This window comes from Centroberyx gerrardi, chromosome 21, assembly GCF_048128805.1.
Source record: "Centroberyx gerrardi isolate f3 chromosome 21, fCenGer3.hap1.cur.20231027, whole genome shotgun sequence".
In the NCBI taxonomy this organism is placed as follows: Eukaryota; Metazoa; Chordata; class Actinopteri; order Beryciformes; family Berycidae; genus Centroberyx; species Centroberyx gerrardi.
Window position 1 is genome coordinate 11,168,861 of NC_136017.1, and position 21,161 is coordinate 11,190,021.

A 21,161-nucleotide genomic window follows, 5' to 3' on the forward strand; every position below is an offset into this window, starting at 1 on the left:
GGATCAATCAAAACCTGCGAGCAGATGGCACCGCGCTCCTCCGGCGGACTGGGGATTGTCTGTGTTTTTTCGGAGGCGGTAATTGGCCCGTTATGTCACGGACCGGAGCGCGCTAACAGCCGCCGCCGCCGCCGCTGTGCAGCGACAACACGTGTCGTTCTGCTTTGTGTGGCTGGTAATGTGGTACCTGTGCTGCGGGCTCCGTTTAATATCGGCTCAAAGCTAAGGGAAAGCTCGCGGCAATTAGTAGGACACTATGTCAGTATATATTTCACCAGGAAGAAACCACAGTTAGAGAGGCTGAGGCTGAGGAATGTGACATCAACTCCCACACTATCATGTATTTCCAAGTCAGGAGTCAGTGTAGCAAGCCCACTGTACAAAATTTGGACCCTTTTGGCTCCCTTACAAAAGACGCCCATGAAAACCCCAAGAGTCAGACCTATCGCCTCCCAGATCTGAGACTCTGGTGCTGTATTTGCTAACAGAGTTTGCATTTAGGTGAGGAAAGCTTATGTGGATAAATGGAACCGTGTGTGGGAGACTTAGCAAGCTGAGTAAAAAGAGAAGCGGAGTAATTGCATGTGTGTGCGTGCATGTGTGTGTGCTGCATGTGTGTGTGTGTGTGTGGCTGGGACGCCTGGGCACTTCAAAGCTTTGATGTTGGAGCTCCTAAATGAGGGCCACCAGAGGTCCAGACTAATGGGACATCATGGGGAGATTAGAGGCCAACTGTAGCAGGCTGACAACACAGCATTATGCGTGTGTGTGTGTGTGTGTGTGTGTGTGTGAGGGAGAGAGAACACGAGCCTGTGCTTGTGTGATTCCCTGAGCGTCTTCCTTTTTGTATGTAAAAGTGAAAGTTTGGCATTAAGTTTCAGATGGAGTTCATGAGTAATTGTGCTGGAAGTATTTATTTGTGTGTACAAGTGTAGCAGGAATGTGTTTAATCATCGAAACATTTTCACTCAGCCAAACTCCCGCTATAATATGCTTTCACACACTTTTTTTCCGAAGACATTACAATAACAAAATCTTTCCGTCGTATGGTATAAATCCTTTATTAAATAATCATAACAATAATTATAATAACAATCATAAAAAGAGCATTTCTGTACAAAGCCCCCTTTTTAAAACAACAACAACAGCAGTCCGAGCAGTGCGAAGGGGGAATCCTGTCCTTTTGATGCGTTTGGTCCTCCCAGGCAGAAGGGGGCGCTATCACTGTCACTGTCAATGTCACATTACTGTGTCCGATACCCGGCTCCAAAGGCAAGCTGGATCCCCGAGGCTCCAAGGCACTTGGAAGAGAGTCAGTGGGGGTCCAGTGATGCGGGCCTCAGAGGAGAGGGAGGGCGAGTGTGTGTGTGTGTAGGGTGGCGGTGGGTGGGGTGGGATGCTGTGTGTGTATGTGTGTGTAGCGTGGGATCGAGGTGGTTACAGCATTTATTTCGTAGCCGTGGGACCTTCTTCTGTGCAGCACCCATTGCTCCCTTCACTGTTAGATGTGAATGCTGGAGTGCCACTCTTATGTGTGTGTTAAGAGTGTGTGTGTGTGCTGGAGCGAGCGTGGGTGTGTATTCATGTTCTGTATATACATCTGAAAGTGTATGTACATGGGAATGTTGATGAGTGGGGGAAAAACGTAGGTACGCATGAGAATAAGCACTTGGATCCCGTCTGTGTGTGTGTAAATGAGATTGTTGTCATTTGGATTTGTGTGTGTGTGTGTGTGTGTGTGTGTGTGTGTGTGTGTGTGCATGTTCTACGGGGAAGTGGGGGGTTGGCAATAAGACTTTTTCCTCTCTCCCTCTCCTTCCCATGGCTTTCGAGTCCATTTGGAGCGTGCAAAGACAAGACCCTTTCCGATCGGTTCAAACCGTCCCGAAGAATGTCCCGCCTTGCGAGTGACAACATAAAAACAAAAAAAAAAATAACAGTAGACTTCAGAAAATAAGCCACAATTAGCCAGTAAGTTGGGGGGTGGGGGGGTGGGTGGGTGGGTGGGGGGGGGAGCGCAAGACAGGCCCTTTTAAGTCATGGCTTTTGAGGTCCGCATTTAAAAAACAAAAAGAGAGAGAAAGGGGCAAAGTCCCTCCTCTCTCTCTCTCTCTCTCTTTCTCGGCGCGTCTCCTCAACGTTCCTTCAACATTTCCGCGAAAGCGTTTTTTTTTAGGCTTTAAGGCTTTGTTGTGTGTCCGGTGCGAGACAGTCGACTCAGAAGAGCTGTTTCTGCCTGTGCATTTTTTAACATTTTTTTCTTTTATTATCCTGTTTATGTCTGAGCAGAGAGAGAGAGAGAGAGAACATCGTCCCCACGAGAGGCCGGGGGGGGGGGGGGGGGGGGGGGGGGGCTTTAGTGCTCCGTCACTCAGTCGTCTTTTCTCTCTCTCTCCTTTCTCTTGCTCTTTGTTTCAGTGTCTGCAGTGTTTTTCAGTCTCTGCCCTTACCAGCAATCCATAGGTTGCACCGACCAAAAGCTCCTTGACCTTTCACCATTAACCGCAGTGTAAACATGACCTTCTCTTTGACAGGAACCAGTAACAACAGTCTCGAACTAAATCTAACAATAACTCTCTCTATCGTTAACAGAACATTTTAAGATGCAACGCTCCGCTCCGCCCCCCCCCCCGCTGACACACACACACTTTCCTTCCCTCTTTTTTTTTCTACTTATCAGCCTTCACAGACTGGCAACGGGCCAGAACAAAAACATTAAACAGAAAGAGAGAGACCGAGCAGAAAGACAAACTCGAGGGACGTCGGTGACTAAAAATACCACAGACTGTCAGGAACTAAGAGGATAACTGAGGCTGATAGGTAGCAGAGTCTACAACGGAACAAAAAAAAATCCAATGGTCCACACAAAGGAGCTAAGTTCTAGGCCACTGTGTTCACATGTGATCAAAAAAGACGCTTTCTAAGCACGTTCCTAACCTACCACCTTTCCAAAACGATGTGTTCTCCGACTCGGTATGTGTAGCTATCCAGTTTCAAAACTAGACCTCATACAAATCTATGATGTATTTATAAACAGTTCTCTTTTGGTGGCGCAGGAATTCGCAGTTGATATGTGTAGATATTTGTCTTTTGAGGCCTGATAAAACCCCCGCAATGGAACGATCCATCTGGGTAAACCCCAGTCTTTCCTTCATTGGTTCTTTCACCGCCGACTCTGGACTGTGCCACTCTGAGTGAAGCGGGGGAAGAGTTCTCAGCTGAGCTAAAAAGTGGCTTTTTCCATCGTCCATCACCAGCGAGGAAGTAAACGGACACTAAAGTGAACTGGAGGAAAATGAAGAAAATAGTGAGAGGTTTTTCACAAAATGGCTGCATCTCTCTCTCTCTCTGTCTCACTCTCTCTCTCTTTCTCTCTGTCTCCTTTTGTGCCTCCTCACGCCTCGGTGCAGCAGCGCTGTTGGTTGAGCTTGACCTTGTGCTTGAGGCCGTCGTACAGCTCGAAGTTGTAGTTCTCCAGCGTGGTGGAGGAGCGCGACGACAGGCCGCTGTAGGAGCAGGTGCAGTAGAGGAGGAGGCCGGCGCACACCGCCCCCAGCAGGACGCCCAGGGAGCTCATGACGATGATGGTGACCAGGATGGGGTCCAGCGTGTACAGCCACGAGTTGTCCTTCTCCGACACCCGGGTCACCGGCGGCTCGGACGACGACGGCTGCGTGTTGCAGTCGGGGGCGTAGAAGTCTGGGACTGGAGGGAGGAGAGGTGGAAGATAGATGAGAAAAATGGCAAGTTAATATGAGGACAGTTAAGTAGTGACTGTTGTACAACAAGGAGAATGAATGTATTTTGGGCTTGTTCACTGGGCACGGATTCATCCTGGGCTACACTGCAAAAAACATCCATCTTAACAAGTCATTTATATTCATCTCATATTCTCATATTCAGCCTTCAAATCTTATTTTTCGTAGCATGAGTGTCAGTATAAGTCAGAATAAGGCAGATCACTGCGCTACTATATACTTTATCTAACCCCATTGGCAGATTTTTTTTTCCCCTTATTTTAAGAAAATTACAATTTTAGAACTCAATAATAGACTAAATAACTTGTGAAGATGGAGATATTTTGCAGTGTAAATTGGGATGTCAATAAAGATCTGAATCAAAAATGGTGGTTAAAAATTGGGGTTTCGGAAGATTAAGTTCAAGGATGTGTTGTTCTGGAGCAAGGCATAATGCACAGAAATATGTAATCACAATAAACAAAATCCAGAAAAATACAAAACTACCACATTAACAAAATGGAACAATGGAAAGAGAGAAATGCAAGGAAACGTGCAGTAAAGGGAGAGAAAAGTGCAAAGATTGAATGATCAGGGAAATAGAGGCAGTGGCATAGAGAGCAAGCTTATGGTGGGAGGGATAAATGGGAACTTCAATCTGTTTTATGATGGCTGTTTGTCTGAACCTGAAGAAAGTGGCTCAAACTCTTCTTAGTGGATAATCAGGCCTGCTTAGTTTCTCATGTCTTACCTCCACCCAGCGAATCTCTGCCATTGAAAAGTCGACTGTCTCCAAATTCGACGGGTCTCTTATCTGTCAGAGAGGAACACAGCACACAGCATTAAGCACCAAGCCAATTATACATATTATTAGTGTGTATTATTAGCATATTAAGCACACCAGATATAAACGGAGAGGCGGGGCTATGACTGGAAAAACCCACCGGAGTACACACTCATCTCCCAGTCATAGAATCTCATCCAAACCACATTATTTTCTCAGATTGTTGGTGGATAAATATTGTTATCGTTTGCCTGTTTTCCATGTTAAATATTTGTCTGTTTCTGCTGCCACAGTCTGTAAAATGGTACGATTTAATAACTTCGTAGTGCTAACGGGCATAAAGAATTACTGGTGGCATTTCTAGTGAGTTAGCTAGACCACAGAAGTACTTATTATAACATATTAGCATACCAAACCCAGTCAGACAAATTAATTAAAACGTACTCCCTCTAATCATGACTATTTAGGGTTTCGGCCTCCATACACACAAGTCTGGTAGTAATAGAAAAATATGACTTTATTAATAGAGAAAGGTCATTATGATACATTCCTTTCAAACACACAGTCAACACATAGCATACAGATGGTATAAGACTGTTCATTCCATATGAATAAAGATGCAAACGTCATCAGCAAATAATTCATGTTACCCATCATTACAATCATCATCATCATAATTCTCACCATCACTGTCATGATTCAAGTGTGATGTATAAGATGAGCAAACAGATTTGAAAGAAAGAAATTCTAACGGCAACAAATGTTCAAATTTAAGTGGAGGCGTTACAGTCCATTTCTTCATTCTATGAGATGAAATGCATTGCCAGATGATGTGAAGTGAAAAATGATATGTGTCTGAATTGCAAGATTACAAGTGCGGTAAAACTAGCAATGGCTGCAGCAATTTAGCAGAGCCCAAAAGCTCAAGTGTACTTATACTTTAGATGAGTTTTCTTTTCACTTTGAGTGTGTGTGTGTGTGTGTGTGTGCGTGTGTTTGCGCTCGCCGCTCTTGGCAAGCGTTCAGGAGTGGGAGTAACTGCTTGGCAAGGCACACCTCTAGATCTGGAGGTCTCCGACGGCCAATGGCGTTATTAATACTGTTTCCAGGGCAACCGAAGTTGGCAGCAGATTGGGCGATGGGGGTGCGGTAGATTGGAGAGAAAAGTGCTTACCGCAGCCTTAATAAATGTTATCTGTCCATTAACTAATTACAACTATTAGGGGCTTGGAGCGTAACGGTGTCGGGATGGACAGGGCGGGTGTCCAATCCCTCCTCCCCGACTTGATTTAAAAGCACATTGTGAGAGTGTGCCAGAAAACACTTTTTTTTACCCCGGAGACAGAAGTACAACTCCTGAATTGTTGCAACAAATAGAGGTGCATTCTGCTGAGCTGTGGGCTAGAAGGTGATGGATTTTTGCTGGTGTGAAAGATCACGAAAGCACGCCCTCTTAAGCCACCGAGTGAAGACCTCAATTTCATTCAATCCAGGGTGTTAAATTGAGCCTGTGTCAAATCTCACCACCTCTGTACCAACTGATGAGAGAGAAATTGGTGCCGATCGCTCCGTCTCATCCAGAGCTCTGAGAAATTTCTCGACAAAATGGGCTTTTCACATTCAAGACGTGTCACATATTAGTAATTAGTGCATTCTCTGCGTCTATCTGTCCTGTTTTATGTTTGATAGATGGCTCAATCGGGAATGCAACCCTTCGCGGCATCTCATGGCGCGAAAGGAAGCATCGTCCCTATAGCTGGAGCCCTGTTCTGCTTTTCATAACGTCTTGGAACGCGCTCAAGGGCGCGTACACAACAAAACGCCGCGCTTATGGCTTCCAGCTGGTCCAGCGGCATTGTGGGATTTGTAGGAGTATAAATCAAGGGAGAGGTGGTGATGGCAGGCAGCTGTGTCTATTTACAACCCTAAAAACAACAAGCACATATTCACGCTGAGGAACACAACACGGCTCGGCTCGGCATGGCTTTCATTTGGGCAGCGCGAAGACATGGGGAACAAAGGGAGTAGGTGGTATGGAGCATAAATGGGAGTGGAACAACGTGCTTTATTACGCCGGAGCATCAAGATGAAACACTAAACACTGAAGACGGCTGCATCCATCACTGACTGATGCCTTTATCAGGAGAAGACAAGACGCTCAATCAAATGAGCTGGTTATCTCCATTTGTGGTGTGGGACTTTAAGTATGATGGATTTGCATTCTTTTGTTTTTAAATGTGCACATGCTCTGTTGAATAGGACAATGGGACGATTTTTTTCTCTCTCTCTCGTTCTTAAAAACGCCCTCGTTTCTGATCGGGACCGAACAGGACTCGTTCGTATCAAAGCAACCTCATGTTGAAATTACAGAGTTTCCAAGAGCATTATTTTCTGGGGTGAGCCAGGTCATTTCCACAGCGAGCGCATTGAATGCCTCTCAGTCTAACAGTTTTCTCCTCTCTCTCAGCGCTGCGGAGCTCTTCAGGTCTCTGGGGTCTTGTTTTAGCCTGTGGTTTGGCAGCTCCGGCTGGCTCTCACAGCGGAACCAGCTCAACCCCCCCCGCCCCCCCCCCCTCCGGCCTCCTCTCCAGCCCACACAGAGCGTGTCCATGCTGGGGTCATTCCAGGAGGACCGTAGGGGTTATGTGGAGCCAGACGGCACTCAATGGTCCGAAACAAGCTGTTCAGATAAATAACTCACTCAGACTTCAGTCCTCTCATCAGGAGCAGCATAGTGTGAAAATGTCAACAGCAACACTCCTTAATGGAACAAAGAAGAAAACAGCAACCGAAGCTACATCCATTAGAGAGAGAGAGAGAGAGAGAGAGAGAGAGAGAGAACGAGAGACAGCACAGTGTTTCTTTGCAAATTTTGGCTTTGCAATCCAGGACAATGTCTGCGTCCTCATCACCCTTGCTACCGTAATCCTAAAGAGGGAGGGGTTTGTTGAGTGGATGTTCTGTCAATCTTGCAGCATCGCGACACTTCCCGCCACTGACATCAAAAGTGGGATTGGGCTCTGCCAATCGTGACCCGTCTAGCCTTGCTTCTTTTCAGCAGAGGGTACGGTGTCGGTCCCGGCTGTCCAGCCTCACAGTCAGGACTGGCTCCACCCCTGGGGCGGCCATACTGGAGGACCAGTGGGAATACTGGAAGCACTGGGAGGAGCTGTGATAGGCCACTGACAGCTGGCTCTTCTTGGCGGCCAGGTGTTGTCGGCAGCAACAGAGGGCCCTGACCAAGATGGCCACCGCCAGGAGAAGGAGGGCGCCCCCGGCCGCCATTATGTAATACCAGTGGACGGGCAAGGGAGGCACAGCCAGGGTATCTACTGTGGGCTCACTCCTGCCGGGAATGCCTCCCCCTGGTGGAGAGATACAGAATAGTTGGCCAGCGGGAAAAAGAGAGGAGCGGCACTTCACAGAGACAAGGCCTTTGTTGTTTATGTTCTACATTTAACTCTCTCTTTTCTATCCCTATGGCTCTTCATCATAGGAACAGCAGGCGTGCACCTCATATGAGCATGCACAAGCATGCCGGTTGCAAAAAAAGAAATTCTCCAAGGCCAAAAAAATCAAAATGCATCCATTTTCTCTCATGTAGCCTGGGTTGCAGTTGAAGGACAAGTTTTCACACCAAGAGCATCTAGAGATTTGGTTTGAAATCAGTCCAATGCGTGATCCAATCAAATGCAAAGCAATTAAAAATTTTCAAAGCTCTAATGTAATGACTTGGTGTGAAACGGAAGCCAAAATAATTAGTCATAAAAGCACCCACACACATTGAATCAAGGAGTTTCTACTTCCTGTTTCGCATTGGCACAGGAAGTCACAAACAGCCCACTGATAAAGTCTTAGAACCATGCAAGACTCGGTAGGACCCCACATGGGAATCTGGCGTTCCAGAGCTTTCTCGGAGCAGATACTGGAGCGGGATTTGTTATTTAGCTGGCTCGCGTTGGCAGATTTGTTTTGAGTACATAATTTATCCTGTCCTCTGTTCTTGGTTTTTCCTTTTCTTTTTTCTCATGCATCAGTCTCCTGGCCAGTCCTCTCCTCCCCAAGCCAAGCGCTGTCTCCTTGGAAACCATCTCCACAGATCCTCTACACTGCTGCCCCTGGCTTGAACCCCCATCTCAAATTCTTGGTAAGAACCGGCTAACCACCTTCCAAGAAGCCCCTTACTTATCCAAGTCTGCCGCGCAAAAAAACGAACCCCTAAAGAAATTGAAAGACTCAAAAAGAAAAAAGCCCAAATTTACCATCCAAACTTGGTCTGGAGAGTGAAAAAGCGTCATGAAGAGCTAGGGAAAGTGAAGCAAAGCTGAATAAAATCCTGGTTCTTGGACCGTGTCACATAATTACGGAGGGAAATGGTGCGTGGTCCTGCTACTTCACACTGCACACACTCATTAGACAGAGCTGAGTTGGGGAGAGGAGAGAGAGACACCCGTGCTCGCCGCTGCTCAGTCACTCTATCTGATTGCTTTTCACTGGGGACGTGTGTGTGTGTGTGTGTGTGTGTGTGTGTGGTGATAGTGTAAGTGTTTGTGCATGTTTGTCAAGGGATACAGACTCTCTGTGTGCGCGTGTGTGTGAAGGCGGAGGAGTAGGAAAGCTGAGGAACTGCACACACATCACATTCACACAGAAACCGCCAAGCTCTTATCTTATTGGAAGACATTATGAGATGCCAAAACACTAACATCAATCTCATATAGTCCCCCAGGATGCTCTAAATATTTTTCATGAGGCAGACAGTTATTTAAAACCCTTCAGGCTGCGTCAGGGAGACTAGAACGGAGAATATGTGGCTCTTTTCAAATATCTGACTCCACGAGGTGCGCTTGATTTAGCTTGCCTTGCACGCAGTTTGCTCTTTTGAGACTAATACTTTGTCTCCGCTGAGACTGACAAGGTAAAACTAACAGATGACAGCCAATTGCAGAAATAATGTATTTCCCAACCAGGTAAAAGTTGGAGAAAATTCAGTTAGAATTCGTAAATTCTGCGATCTAGATTTTGACACGGGGCTCGGAATTTGTTTAGTGATGTCTAGATGCTGCTGATGACGCTGAGAATCACTAGTTAAAAAAGTAATGCCGGTTTTATTAATCAGGCAACACACTCGGCCTCAGCCTTGCCGGTGATGGATTGGTTTGGGCTGATGTTTAGCGGTTGAGACAACTTAGTGCCACCAAGCAAAAACTCCCAGGCGAGCGCAGACCAACGGGCAGGAAGCAAGACCAGAGAGGAAGTGACATCATAGCAAAAAATCAAACTCACCTGTCATATCGGGAGGGAAAGCTGCAAAGGGTTCTGGGAGGAGAAAAGAGAGAGGGGGAGAGAGAGATAGAGAGACAGGCAGGCAGAGATAGAGACAGCGACAGAGAGACAGAGAGAGAGAGAAAACTGTTTAGATAACTCTAAAATACGAGGGAAAAGTCAGCCAAATGTCACACAAATGTCACAAGACTATCAAACTCCTCCTGAGGAAATGCGAGTTAATTCCTCAGATAACTCGCATGAATTATGGCATTTACTCTGTTCCTTTGCTATAATGCAATTTCAAAGAGAGCACATTGTGTGAGTTGGGAATTTGAGATAGGGTGCTGTGAGTGTACACGTGTGTGTGTGTGTGTGCGTTCGCAAAGTTCAGGCATTTCAAGTTGTTTATCTGTGGAGTCCAGTTAAACTGGAGAGGGGTAGGGGTTGTTGGCTTGCTGCGAATGCACAGAGCAGAACCTTCAGTTTGATTGCCTGGAATGCAAACACAAAGAACTGGTGTGTGTGTGTGTGTGTGTGTGAGAGAGAGAGAGGGAGACAGAGGGAGAGAGAGAGAGAGAGAAAGAGGGAAACCAACTTGGGAACCGGCGCCTTTTGGCGGGAACGCCAACGTACTGTGAACAAACTCAACTGCGTCGGGTGATAAGCAGCGTCCCAGCATGCTCTGGGAGTGGCGATGGAGGGGGGGGGGGGGGGGGTTGGGAGAGAAAGATGGAGGAAACACAGCAGCATGGCGGCAAGAGTGGGGTGGTGGTGGGGGGTGGGGGGGTGGGGAATGTCATCTTTGCTTTCCAGGCTGCTGTTCCGCACAGACTCACACACACACACACACACACACAAATCACATACACACCGACTGACGGAGCGCAAACACACAAAAGCAAAGACGCACAAAACACAGAGGCTTTTGCCACAAGCTATGTACGCATAAACACACACAGAGACACCTTCCCCCCTCAACACACACACACACACACACACACTCCAATTGCACTTTGCATGCTCCCCACTGCGGACCGGCTCCAAAGCACATTGGACGTCAGTCAGGAAAGATGACGGCAGGTTTTTGGCTGCGCAGCCCCGGCTCGCTCTCTGATCTGTTTAAGACCCTCTCCAAAGCCCCTGCTCCGGCTAGATTAAGGAGGCCGGGCTGGCGCTCGGCTCGCACCAGGCACCCAGCGACTTGCTTGGGAAACAGCCTGTCTAGTAATTCCCTTTGACGGCTCGGGAAAAGCTCTGTTTACAAATACGAGAGAGGGGCGAGAGAGCGAGGGAGAGATCCAGAGAGGAGGAGGAGGAGGGAGAACGAGAAGAAGAGAAATCTAATGAAACATAGATTAGCATCGCCGGGGCCCACGGGGCATTTATGGCCTAGTTTTTCCATTCTTCTTTTTTTCTTGTGGAGGAATAAACGCCGTTCTCTTTCTTTCCCTCCCTCTCTTCCTCCTTTCATCTCTTTCCTTTCGTCGGGGGCTCTTGGAGGAGAGAGGCTGTCTCCGAGACTGGAATGGCGGAGGGAGTGGAGGGGTGGAGGGAGGGATGGAGGGAGGAGGAGGAGGGGTGCAGAGAGGAGAGGGTGATGTTTATCACTTCATGGGTGTGACTGCTGAAGGACCTTAAGGCTAAAACTGGAGGAGGTGGCAGAGAAATAGAGAGAATGGCAGAGTGATGGAGGGAGAGATGGTGGGGCGATGGTGGTGTTGACAGAGGATGAGAGGAAGGAGTTGGTGGGTCAAACGGTGTGTGTGTGTGTGTGCGTGTGTGGGGTGTGTGTGTTAAAGTGTGTTTATTTGCCGACACACTCTTGCATGTGCAATCGAGCAGATTTTGGGCGAATTTGAGCAAAACAAACCTTGTTTGTCGCCTGTCTGTCACCCGCCTGTCCTTGCAAATGTGTGTATGCGAAGTACTGAAGCTCTCCGAGTGTGTGGATGTGTGTGTGTGTGTGCGCGCGCGCGTGTGTTTGTGTGGGTGAGACTTACGTGTACACTCCTCCAGTGGGGTGCCAGAGCTCATGTGGATGTTGTCGATCCAGATGTGTCCCTTGGTGCCGTGCTCAAAGAAACCCTCCATCACCACCTAGCAGAGCCGGAGCCGAGGAGGAAGAGGAGGAGGAGAGAGATGAAAAAGAAGAGGAGGAGGAAGAGGAAGAGAGTGAGAGAGAGGAAGGCGAGGAGCGAGGCAGGAGGGGGGGTGGAGGCAAAACGGGAACGAGGACAGGGAGGAGGAGAAAGAGGATAAAAACTTAATACCCTGCCTGTGATTTCAGAGTTGCACTCCGCACTCGCAATCATCTCCTCTTTCTCGCCGAGCTTATTCAACTTACTTTTTCATGAGAACATTAACTGCTTGTGATGCCTCTGACAAATGCAGTGTAATCCCCCCATACAATCACGCAGCCAACAGAGGCAATATGCCGCACTTTAGCTGCTTTTGAAGTCAAACCTGGCCTAAGGTGAAAGAGAGGTGAAAGCTATGGTTTTCATTTGCCCTGTGATAAACAAAGCTCTCTAACTAAGCCTTATAAAGACACAAGAAAGGATCTATCAAGCAGACACACTTTCCTCTAGCAGCTGCTTTTATGGTATAACTTTTCTGGCTTTTCCAGTTACTCGCCTATTTAGCATTTGCACTTTCTCAATCTTCATCTGTGACCAATAATCTGAATATTTAGTCCTTCCCTTTCCTTGCCTACAGGCATTTATAACTTGCTTTTAACTATTTTATTCTTGTTGTGTTTACCTGTTTTCTTTTTATGTAGCATTGCATTTCTAGTATATTTTATCACTTATTGTCTTGGAATCATTATTGTTTTATTGTCTCTGAAGCACTTTGTGAAACAGTTTTAAAAAGGGCTATTAAGTTTATTCTAAGATTAACTATGAAGTGTGATGTAACTTGAGTTAATTCCTACCTGGAAGTCTTTAGGGGAGCGGGGCAGGATGGTGCGTCCCTCCTTCCAGACGGGACCCTGGTCTCCCCTCAGGGCCCACAGCGTCTCCTCGTGGTGGGCGTCCCGCAGCAGGACCCTCAGGTTGCCCTGGGCACCCCCCCACAGCTGGTAAGAGAAAAGGAGGCAGAGGGGCCCCGTGTCGGCCCCCACCACGGGGCTCACGAGCCGGGCGTGCTGCTGCTCCGTCTTGGGACTGGCCTCCACGTACAGGTAGCTGTTGAGTTCTGGAGGGGGGAGAGAGAGAGAGAGAGAGGGGGGAGGAGGGTTTATTCTGCTGTCGGTCGCTCTGGATACGCATGTCAGCTAAATGCCGAAAATGTAAACATGCAGCGGATATCAAAAGCCAACACGCGCTTTCAGTTTGACTGAGCTTGAACTCTCCTGCAAAGAAAATGGGAGAAAACTCCTGAATCCAGATGTGCTAAACTGGAAGAGACTCCAAGCAGAGTTATCAAAGCAAAAGGTTATTCTACTGAGTATTAATTGTGAAGAGTGCGCTGTACACACATACGCAGCCAAGGTGTTTTAGTTGTCTATTTTTAACACATTGTCAGAAATGAGCAGCCTTTTGTTTTGACCTTGATATTGCTGGTTACTACATCCAAATGAGGGTGAAAAAAGTCTGATTTAATGGGTTTTCATTTCAGCCCTGAAGGCAATAAAAAAAAGGAGATTTGAAAGGCTGTGTAGACTTTTGATATCCACTGTGAACGGATCACATGGCGGAAGGAGTTTGTGCCCAAATGGAGGCTACACACACTGTGAGAATTCATGAATATAGACACACAATAATCATCGTGAATCATCAATTGTTTGCGCGTACACAGGAAGATGAGCGCGCACGCACGCCGATCCCCGCGCGGTATTCCCAAAACAAAAAGGTAACTAATCAACAGCTGCTAACAGGAACGGGGTCACCGCCACACAATAGTCCGGGATGTGACACACATAAACACACCTAGCAGAAGAATAGGGCCAGCGAGAGCGGCATTCTCACATGGAGCGCTCACAGAGCCGCAGCCAAAAGCCCTCGGGGGCTATTTCTCTTCATTCTCTTCCAGGTAAATGACTTAAACAACGGCATTGTCCAACGCGACGCACGCCGCTCCATTTGTTTATACCAGAGGATGTTTAGTTTGCAAATTGGATGCCGACTTGGATTCCATTGTGAGAAAGTCAGGCAATATCTTGATGGGAGCTGAATGGTAGGGGCCTGTGCGTGTGTGTGTGTGTGTGTGTGTGAGAGAGAGAGAGAGAGAGACTGTGCATGTGTGTGCCTATGTGTGTGTGTGTGTGTGTCAGCGAGGCGTCTGGTGAAGAATTTCTTAAGTGGGCCCTGTGGGAAAATGTCCAGCATCAACAATCTGCAGATTAAATCACCTGCTTTATCATGAGCGAGTGTGTTTTTGTGTGTGTGTGTGTGTGTGTGTGTGTGTGTGACTGTGTGTGTGTGTGTGTGTGTCAGAGCAGCTATGTGTCTACCGGCTTTTTAGGTGAGAATAAATAGTCTGAGACAAATCAGAGAGAATAATTGCCAGAATATGTGTGTGTGTGTGTGTGAAGACATACTGTACTACTTGTTTCCAAATAACACCAAATATGGCTACAAGCTCTCTCTGTCTGACATGACATCTGCCATTAGGTGGACACTTTCATCCAAAACACCTTACAGCACCCAGTGGGAATGGAACCCCTAACTCTGACTGGGTTAATGCCATGCACAACTTACTGAGCTGCTGGACCAATACACTCGCTGTGTGTGTGTGTGTGTGTGTGTGTGTGTAGCCGTTGCGGTCTATCCAGCTGATCAGACAAGCAGTTTCTGGAGGGACAAATCTTCCTCTGACTTGACAGCTCCCCTCTGCCCGCCATACGCCCAGACTCGCCTGTGTGTCACACTTCAGACAGTGTGTGTGACAGAACGTCCCTTGGCCCTTGGAGAGTGTGTGTGTGTGTGTGTGTGTGTGTGTGCCTCTGTGTACTCTTCACATCACAGTGTGTATATACGGGCTGTGTGTTTACGCGCCTAGAGGATGTGTGCAAAAACGTATTTGTGACTCCGCGAGGCGTTTTATCACTCATCTTAATGTGTTCGCCAAAGCCTTCCACCGGCGCGGCGTCTCGCGGCGAACCCCCCATTGTTGTGCCTCTTGTTCGCCAGACAGCTCATAATCGAGGCTGCCTCCGATACGCAGCGCAGCCCGGCATTATTAATCCATTTCACAGCGGTCTCCCGCAGCGAGAAGCAAACAAGGACTCAATCTATGAAGCCTAGTTAGCGAGTTTTCACTAGCGGGGGTTATATTATGCCGGAGCGTTCGACGCGCGGCTAATGGCAGCTCTGTGTCACGGCGGCTTTGTGACGCCCCGGAGGTCGAGAGGCGGCGGCGTTTTCGGTTTCTGGCTCACATAAGAGGAAGGGATTCCGCAGAGGATTAAATAGCGATCTGATAGCGGGGAAAGCGATCCTGTATTGGCCAGGATGTTTGACCTTTGACCCCTGCGGGAATATCAAAGGGCGGCGTCGCGCGTGCGAGCGGCTGGAAAAGGTACGTCGCGGGAGAGAAAGAGATACTCTGTACATGAAAGCCGCAACCTGACGAATCTAAGCAAGCCTTTCCAATCCACCCGTGACAAATGAAGCCGCTTTGAAGCCCCCTGTCAAAGACGGTTATGAGGTAAATAGGTCACGCTTCAAAAAAAAATTTCTCCTCTCTCTCTCTCTCTCTCTCTCTCTATGAGATCCGCTGCCCTACTGAACGTGACCCAGGTGACATCACAGATTCAACAGAAGAGGGGCCAACGCCGCACCTCCTCTTTAATTCTCTCCAGCTGGAGTCGCGCTGCACTAAATCTTTCATGGAGCCCTGTTCAGAATATATCAAAACCAATGAATTTTAAAACAAGGTTGGGATAACAATCCCTTTACCCTGCCTATGAAAAACTATAAAGAAAGCTACAAAAAAAAAAAAAATCCCCTCCCTAAACCCAGCAGGAAACGTCTGCTATATCTTTTATTAATACGCCAAAAGCTTCACTTTTGATCCGCGGGTATGTACAAAGGGAAAATGAATAATTATTTCTTCAAGGAGCGTCTAAGTAGATGGAAGTCTACTGAACATCATCTGGGATGTGCCTGCGGTAATGGAGGGGCAGTAATGGAGGGCTGGGAATAACTGCTCGTCTTTGGAATCTCCTGCTCTGAACTTAATTGGAGCTACTGGGTCTTAACCCCTTCCTCTCCCGCGCCGCGTCGCTCCGCCGCCGCGCGTCACGTTCCGACACACCGAGAGCCGCCGTGTCAGAGGCTGTGTGCACTCGCCAGAGAGGTGGCGTCTCTTTCTCTCTTTCGATTCCTCCAATTCATTTGCTTTTCTCATTCATTCGGAAAGAGGACCGCGTCTGGCAGACAGTGTTGTTGCCAAATTAGCCTGGTTTCAATTTAAGGAATTATTTTAATCAAATTGAAAAAGGACTCCACGAAGATGCGCGAGGAGAATGATCCCATTTAATTATAGAAAACAATTCCTTGTCTAGACTCACTAAAGTTGAAAATAAACTTAATGCATTTGTACGAGGGCAATTTTCTGGACCCAAATGAAATTCCCCTTGCAAGTGCACACATAAAAGCTGTGGATACCCGGCAGACATTTTGACATTGAATAGAAGTTGATACAACAGCCTGCACCACCATTAAAAACCCATGTAATACAGCACTGAAATGAAAGCTACCTGCATCGTTTTGTGAAATCAGGACCTAAATATCAGTTTCCTCTTTTAATATGAATTTTCACCATGCTACGATATCATATTGTAAACATGTTGTGCTCGTTTGTGTTGCTGTTGAACTTGGCCGCCTCCTGCACGTCGCCGTCTGTCATACGCCTGCTGGAGAGAGTAAACCGACACGGTCTGACGCGGTTCTGAGTCGTGCCGCTGACCAGACCGAGGCCGTGAGCGGGGCTAAATCTCCCCATGACTGATGAGCAGACTCACCGTGGTTGTGCAGGGACCAGAGGAGAGGGGCATTGGGGTCGTGACTCCACCCACACAGGCCATGGTCAAAGTCACATACGCCATCTGACGGAGGAGGGCTGGCTACTGTGAAGGAGCAGGAGGAGGAAGAAGGGGGAGGTGGGAAGGAAAAGACGGAAGGAGAGCAAAAGGACAGAAGGGAATGAGAAATCAGTTACAGATACAGAAACATTCACATCTCTTTCACAGGCTCCCATCCTTAGAATTACCGCTACTAAATAATACTATTGATCTACTTTTACTTATACATTCATTCACTCATGCGGTCTGGTCTCACCTGTGCTTGAAGCGGTGCTGGTTTCCATGCCAGCAGGCAGAGTGGGCGTGGCCGTGTCTGGTGGAGTGCTGGTTTCTACGAAAAACAAACAAAAACAACGTCCGTCACATGAGAGCGAGGTCAAAGGTCAGAGAGCGTGCGGAACAGTCACCCACTGCTTGAAGATGGGTATTATTTTTGTGTTTTTTGCTGCTTTATTAGATAAGACACTATGGATAAAATAGAGAGAGGAAGAGAAAAAGGAAGAAGAGGAAAAGCCAGATTGAGCCGGACTGGAATCTGCAACATCACGACTACATGGTATGAGCCTGATCCCACTGAGCCTCACGATGACTCATGTCCAAATCAAGGCCTTATTTGGGATATATACACTTTTCATAGCACACTCTCGAATATCTCTGTATCCAATAACAGCGAATGAACAGAATTTCTGCCTATCTGTGCCAGTGATTTAGCTAGCACAGCAAGCTAGTTACAACTATTTTGAAAGTTGCTGGATCTGACCCACAGAAACCCATGGTCTTGCATTTTTTCGCACAACTATCTAACATAAATCTCTACTGCGATGCCATCTGCCATCTAAACAATTGAGAATATTAATGTCTTTCATGATAGAAAGACACAATTCTGTTTCATTTTCACCCCAGATGTGAGAGGGTCTTAAACACACCGTTCTACTGCTGCTTTTGAATAAGTTGTTTTGCTTTTTGAACTATATTTTCTTATATAAATGTATACTTTCTGCACATATTAAAATTATTTCTCCTGTTCTTGTCCTTTTATGATGTTCGCTATCTTTTACCATGATCATGAATTGTTTTAACTGTGTTTGCGAGGCACATTGGGTTACTTTGTTGTACGAAATGTGCTATATAAATAAAATTAGATTTAAGATCTAGAGTTACCAAGGCTTACTCATGTGTTTTGAATAATCCAATAATTTGCTTTATGATACTATGCAAAATTGAACTTGTGTAGACTGCAAAAAACAGTAAATGGGAAATTTTTATAGCCAGAGCTTATCCAGGATTTGGTGTTTACATGCATCATAAACAGAATACTTCCACAATATGAAGGGAATCTTAATGCGCATGTGAAAATTGAGAGAGTGAGTTCATCGTCCCAAACTAACTCTATCCCCTGTCTCCCACCCCGCTCTGTCTCCATCCAGCCATCCCACCCAGAGTGCAAGAGACAGGCGGAGGCAGGCACAGATAGCCCCGGAGCACCCAAGGGGGCCCCCGTCATGTTGTGTCTGGATGCCCGGGCGTCAGTATCTGTCCAACGCGCGCACATGCAAATATGCAGACGCGCGCACTCAGACATACACGTGGACTTGCACATGTGCACACACACACGCATACTCACACACACTCACATACACACACACACGACGGCTGGCGCTAAGGCTGATGGATGGATGCGTCTAGCTAACTCCCCTCGACCTTGGATGGGATGATCACACTCTGGGACCACTCACTAGCTGTCAGGGAGGAGAGAGAGCACACACACACACACACACACACACCATCTCCCTCTGTGTATTCTTGCATGTGAGCAGGCATGTGTGTGTGTGTGTTACCGAGCGTCTCCCACACTCCATAACTCATACAGTTGGGAGACAAAACAGAAAGTGAAATGTAATGAATTTCTCTCGCTCCCTAACAGCTAATTAGGCACACATATATCAGGAAGAAAGACAAACAGCACACAAACACATGAAGTAGAAACAATATGCTCATTAAAACACACACACACACACACACATATGCGCACACAGACACATGTTGAGCAGACGGCAGTTGGAATGTGAAGTGGGAGAAAGCGCTGTGTTATTAGGAGCAGATGGGTCAACTATGGTTTGTTATGAGAGTTTATACAGAGGTTCAGGTCACAGCGGGTTTTTAGCCGCTCAACCTAAGATCCGAATCTGTCATGTGAATCAATCATGTGATCCGCTCTTATCTTCATTGCTGTCTGTGCAGCCGTCACATGAATTCATTTAGAACACTACATAATGACTTGTTTTTGTCACATTTCACATAAAATGTAGCATTCTGGATTTCGAAAAATGTGAAAACTGTCATCATGTGGTAAACCCCACCCATCCGGTGCTCCATGTAGGTTAAAACAAACGCTACTCTACGAATTACTTGCAAATACTATTTGACCCACGTGTGTTATTCTCATGAAACAAATGAAACGGGTAATTGAATTCTTCGGAGTATTACGTTTTATACTCCATCGTTAACTTTTCCTACTTTATCACACTCCGATGACTTGGACGCCCGATGATGTCATGTGAGAGAGGGAGAGAGTTCATCGATTGGAAAAGAAACACAACCGGCACGCAAACATCTGGAAGGAAAAGACTCACATGTGGATTCATCACAACGCGTCGCACTGCCGATCGACCGTTAGCGGCAGCACCACAGCGGCCTAATGGTAATTTTCCCTCCTTGGGCGTGACTACCATCATCATTTACAGGCTATGAAAGGCGCCGAGGGCAACAAACACGGCGTGATCCACAATTGATCCGCTTACAGGAAGTTCCTGTGGAAACGAGCACGCCGGCGTCCCAGCTGGAGAAATGGCAGACATGAAAGAGCCGGCCACAGCTGGCGACGGCTTCTGACATTAACCCAGCGTTAATGTCACGTCCTTTATGCCAGTCATTAGCTACCTAATGAGACGCTTATCACCGGCGAGACAGTGGGAGCCCACCGGGAAGGTAAGGCGAGTAAAGTGAAAAGCGACCCCTCCCTCGAACCTCTCTTCCGCTCTTCCTCGTTCCCCTGCTCCTCTTGATTCTTTCCCTCGTACTCGCTCTGGTCTTTTCGTTTCGTCTTGTAGCGCCGTTTTCGCTTTCGGTGTTTGGCTTTTTGCTTCAGGCTAACCTTTTGAGTCCTTCAGTCGAGACTAAGGGACCAGGCGTTAAAATAAAACCCAACGCCCGCACATTACTTCAGCGCCAACACACACGCACTCGCACGCATGTGTACAACCAAACACACACAAACACAAACACACACTCCACTCCATTAAGATTCCGCCCGGCTCCTGAGCACTCTATGCTTTCAAAGGTCAGGCCTTGTCACAGTGTAAATGTGCTGACCTTTGCGGGGTGTGACAGGAGTGTCAGGGGCAATGGGAATGGGACCGAGCGGTGCGCCTGTGTGGGTGTGTATTGCGTGTGTGAGAGAGAGAGAGAGAGCGACAGAGAGACATAGAGAGAGAGAGAGAGAGAGAGAGAGAATGCGTGTGAACGTATGCGACCTGCCTACTTCGCCCTGAGACCTGTCCTTGATGTGTGCGAGGAGTCTGCCACAGAGCTGCGCGAGGGGACCTATCCTCATTCTGGGATAGGTTCCCTGGTGCAGGGAGAGCCTCCTCGCGCAGCAGAAGGCCTTGTCATGCAGGAAAAGTCCCTCTGCGGGGGAGAGCTGGCTTACATAACGGGCCTAATTCTGCTGGTGATGATGCAAGTCATCAGAATGCACGGGACGAGCTCCCATCACTTATGACTGGACCACACAAACACACACACACACACACACACACACACACACACACACACAAGCATGCACAAACACACAAACACATAGATTCACACGCACAGATGCATGTGCACGTGTGTTCTTCTTCCATATACACATACAACCCCCACACTTGTGCGTGCGCGCTCAGGCAACACACACACACACAGACACACTCTCAAACACACACTCGGGCGCTGAGGGCCAACCCTCTCTGGAAAAAAGCCATAGCTCACTCCCAAAGAAACTGACTCAGCAATATGTAGGAGCAGAGGAAAAAAAAAATCTTCAATTATGTAGAAAGCCTTTCTGTAAATCTCCACTTGGCAGCCTGCGCAAACACACACGCGTATTACGCACACACACACTGGGACGAACACAAGCGCGTGCACACACACACACACACACACGCACCTCCAAAAGAGCGTGATGGGAAAAACAAGTGGGTATTGTTTGATATTTTGTCAGATGGGGTTAAGTGCTCAGATCAGGGTTCATCTACACACACACACACACACACACACACACTCATGCACAACCTGAATTTCCTAA

At 47.4% G+C, this 21,161-nt stretch overlaps 1 protein-coding gene across 1 annotated transcript in view; it reads right to left on the bottom strand.

The window, feature by feature from the left end:
• Positions 1 to 1,042: 1,042 nt before the first annotated feature.
• nrp2a (neuropilin 2a) overlaps positions 1,043 to 21,161 on the bottom strand; it is a 72,636-nt gene continuing 52,517 nt past the window's right edge. Inside the window, 7 exon segments of the mRNA XM_078291103.1 lie at positions 1,043 to 3,699; positions 4,489 to 4,551; positions 9,808 to 9,840; positions 11,790 to 11,886; positions 12,722 to 12,984; positions 16,757 to 16,858; positions 17,073 to 17,147. Of these exon segments, the coding sequence (XP_078147229.1) occupies positions 3,395 to 3,699; positions 4,489 to 4,551; positions 9,808 to 9,840; positions 11,790 to 11,886; positions 12,722 to 12,984; positions 16,757 to 16,858; positions 17,073 to 17,147 (938 nt within the window). The 3' untranslated portion in view covers positions 1,043 to 3,394.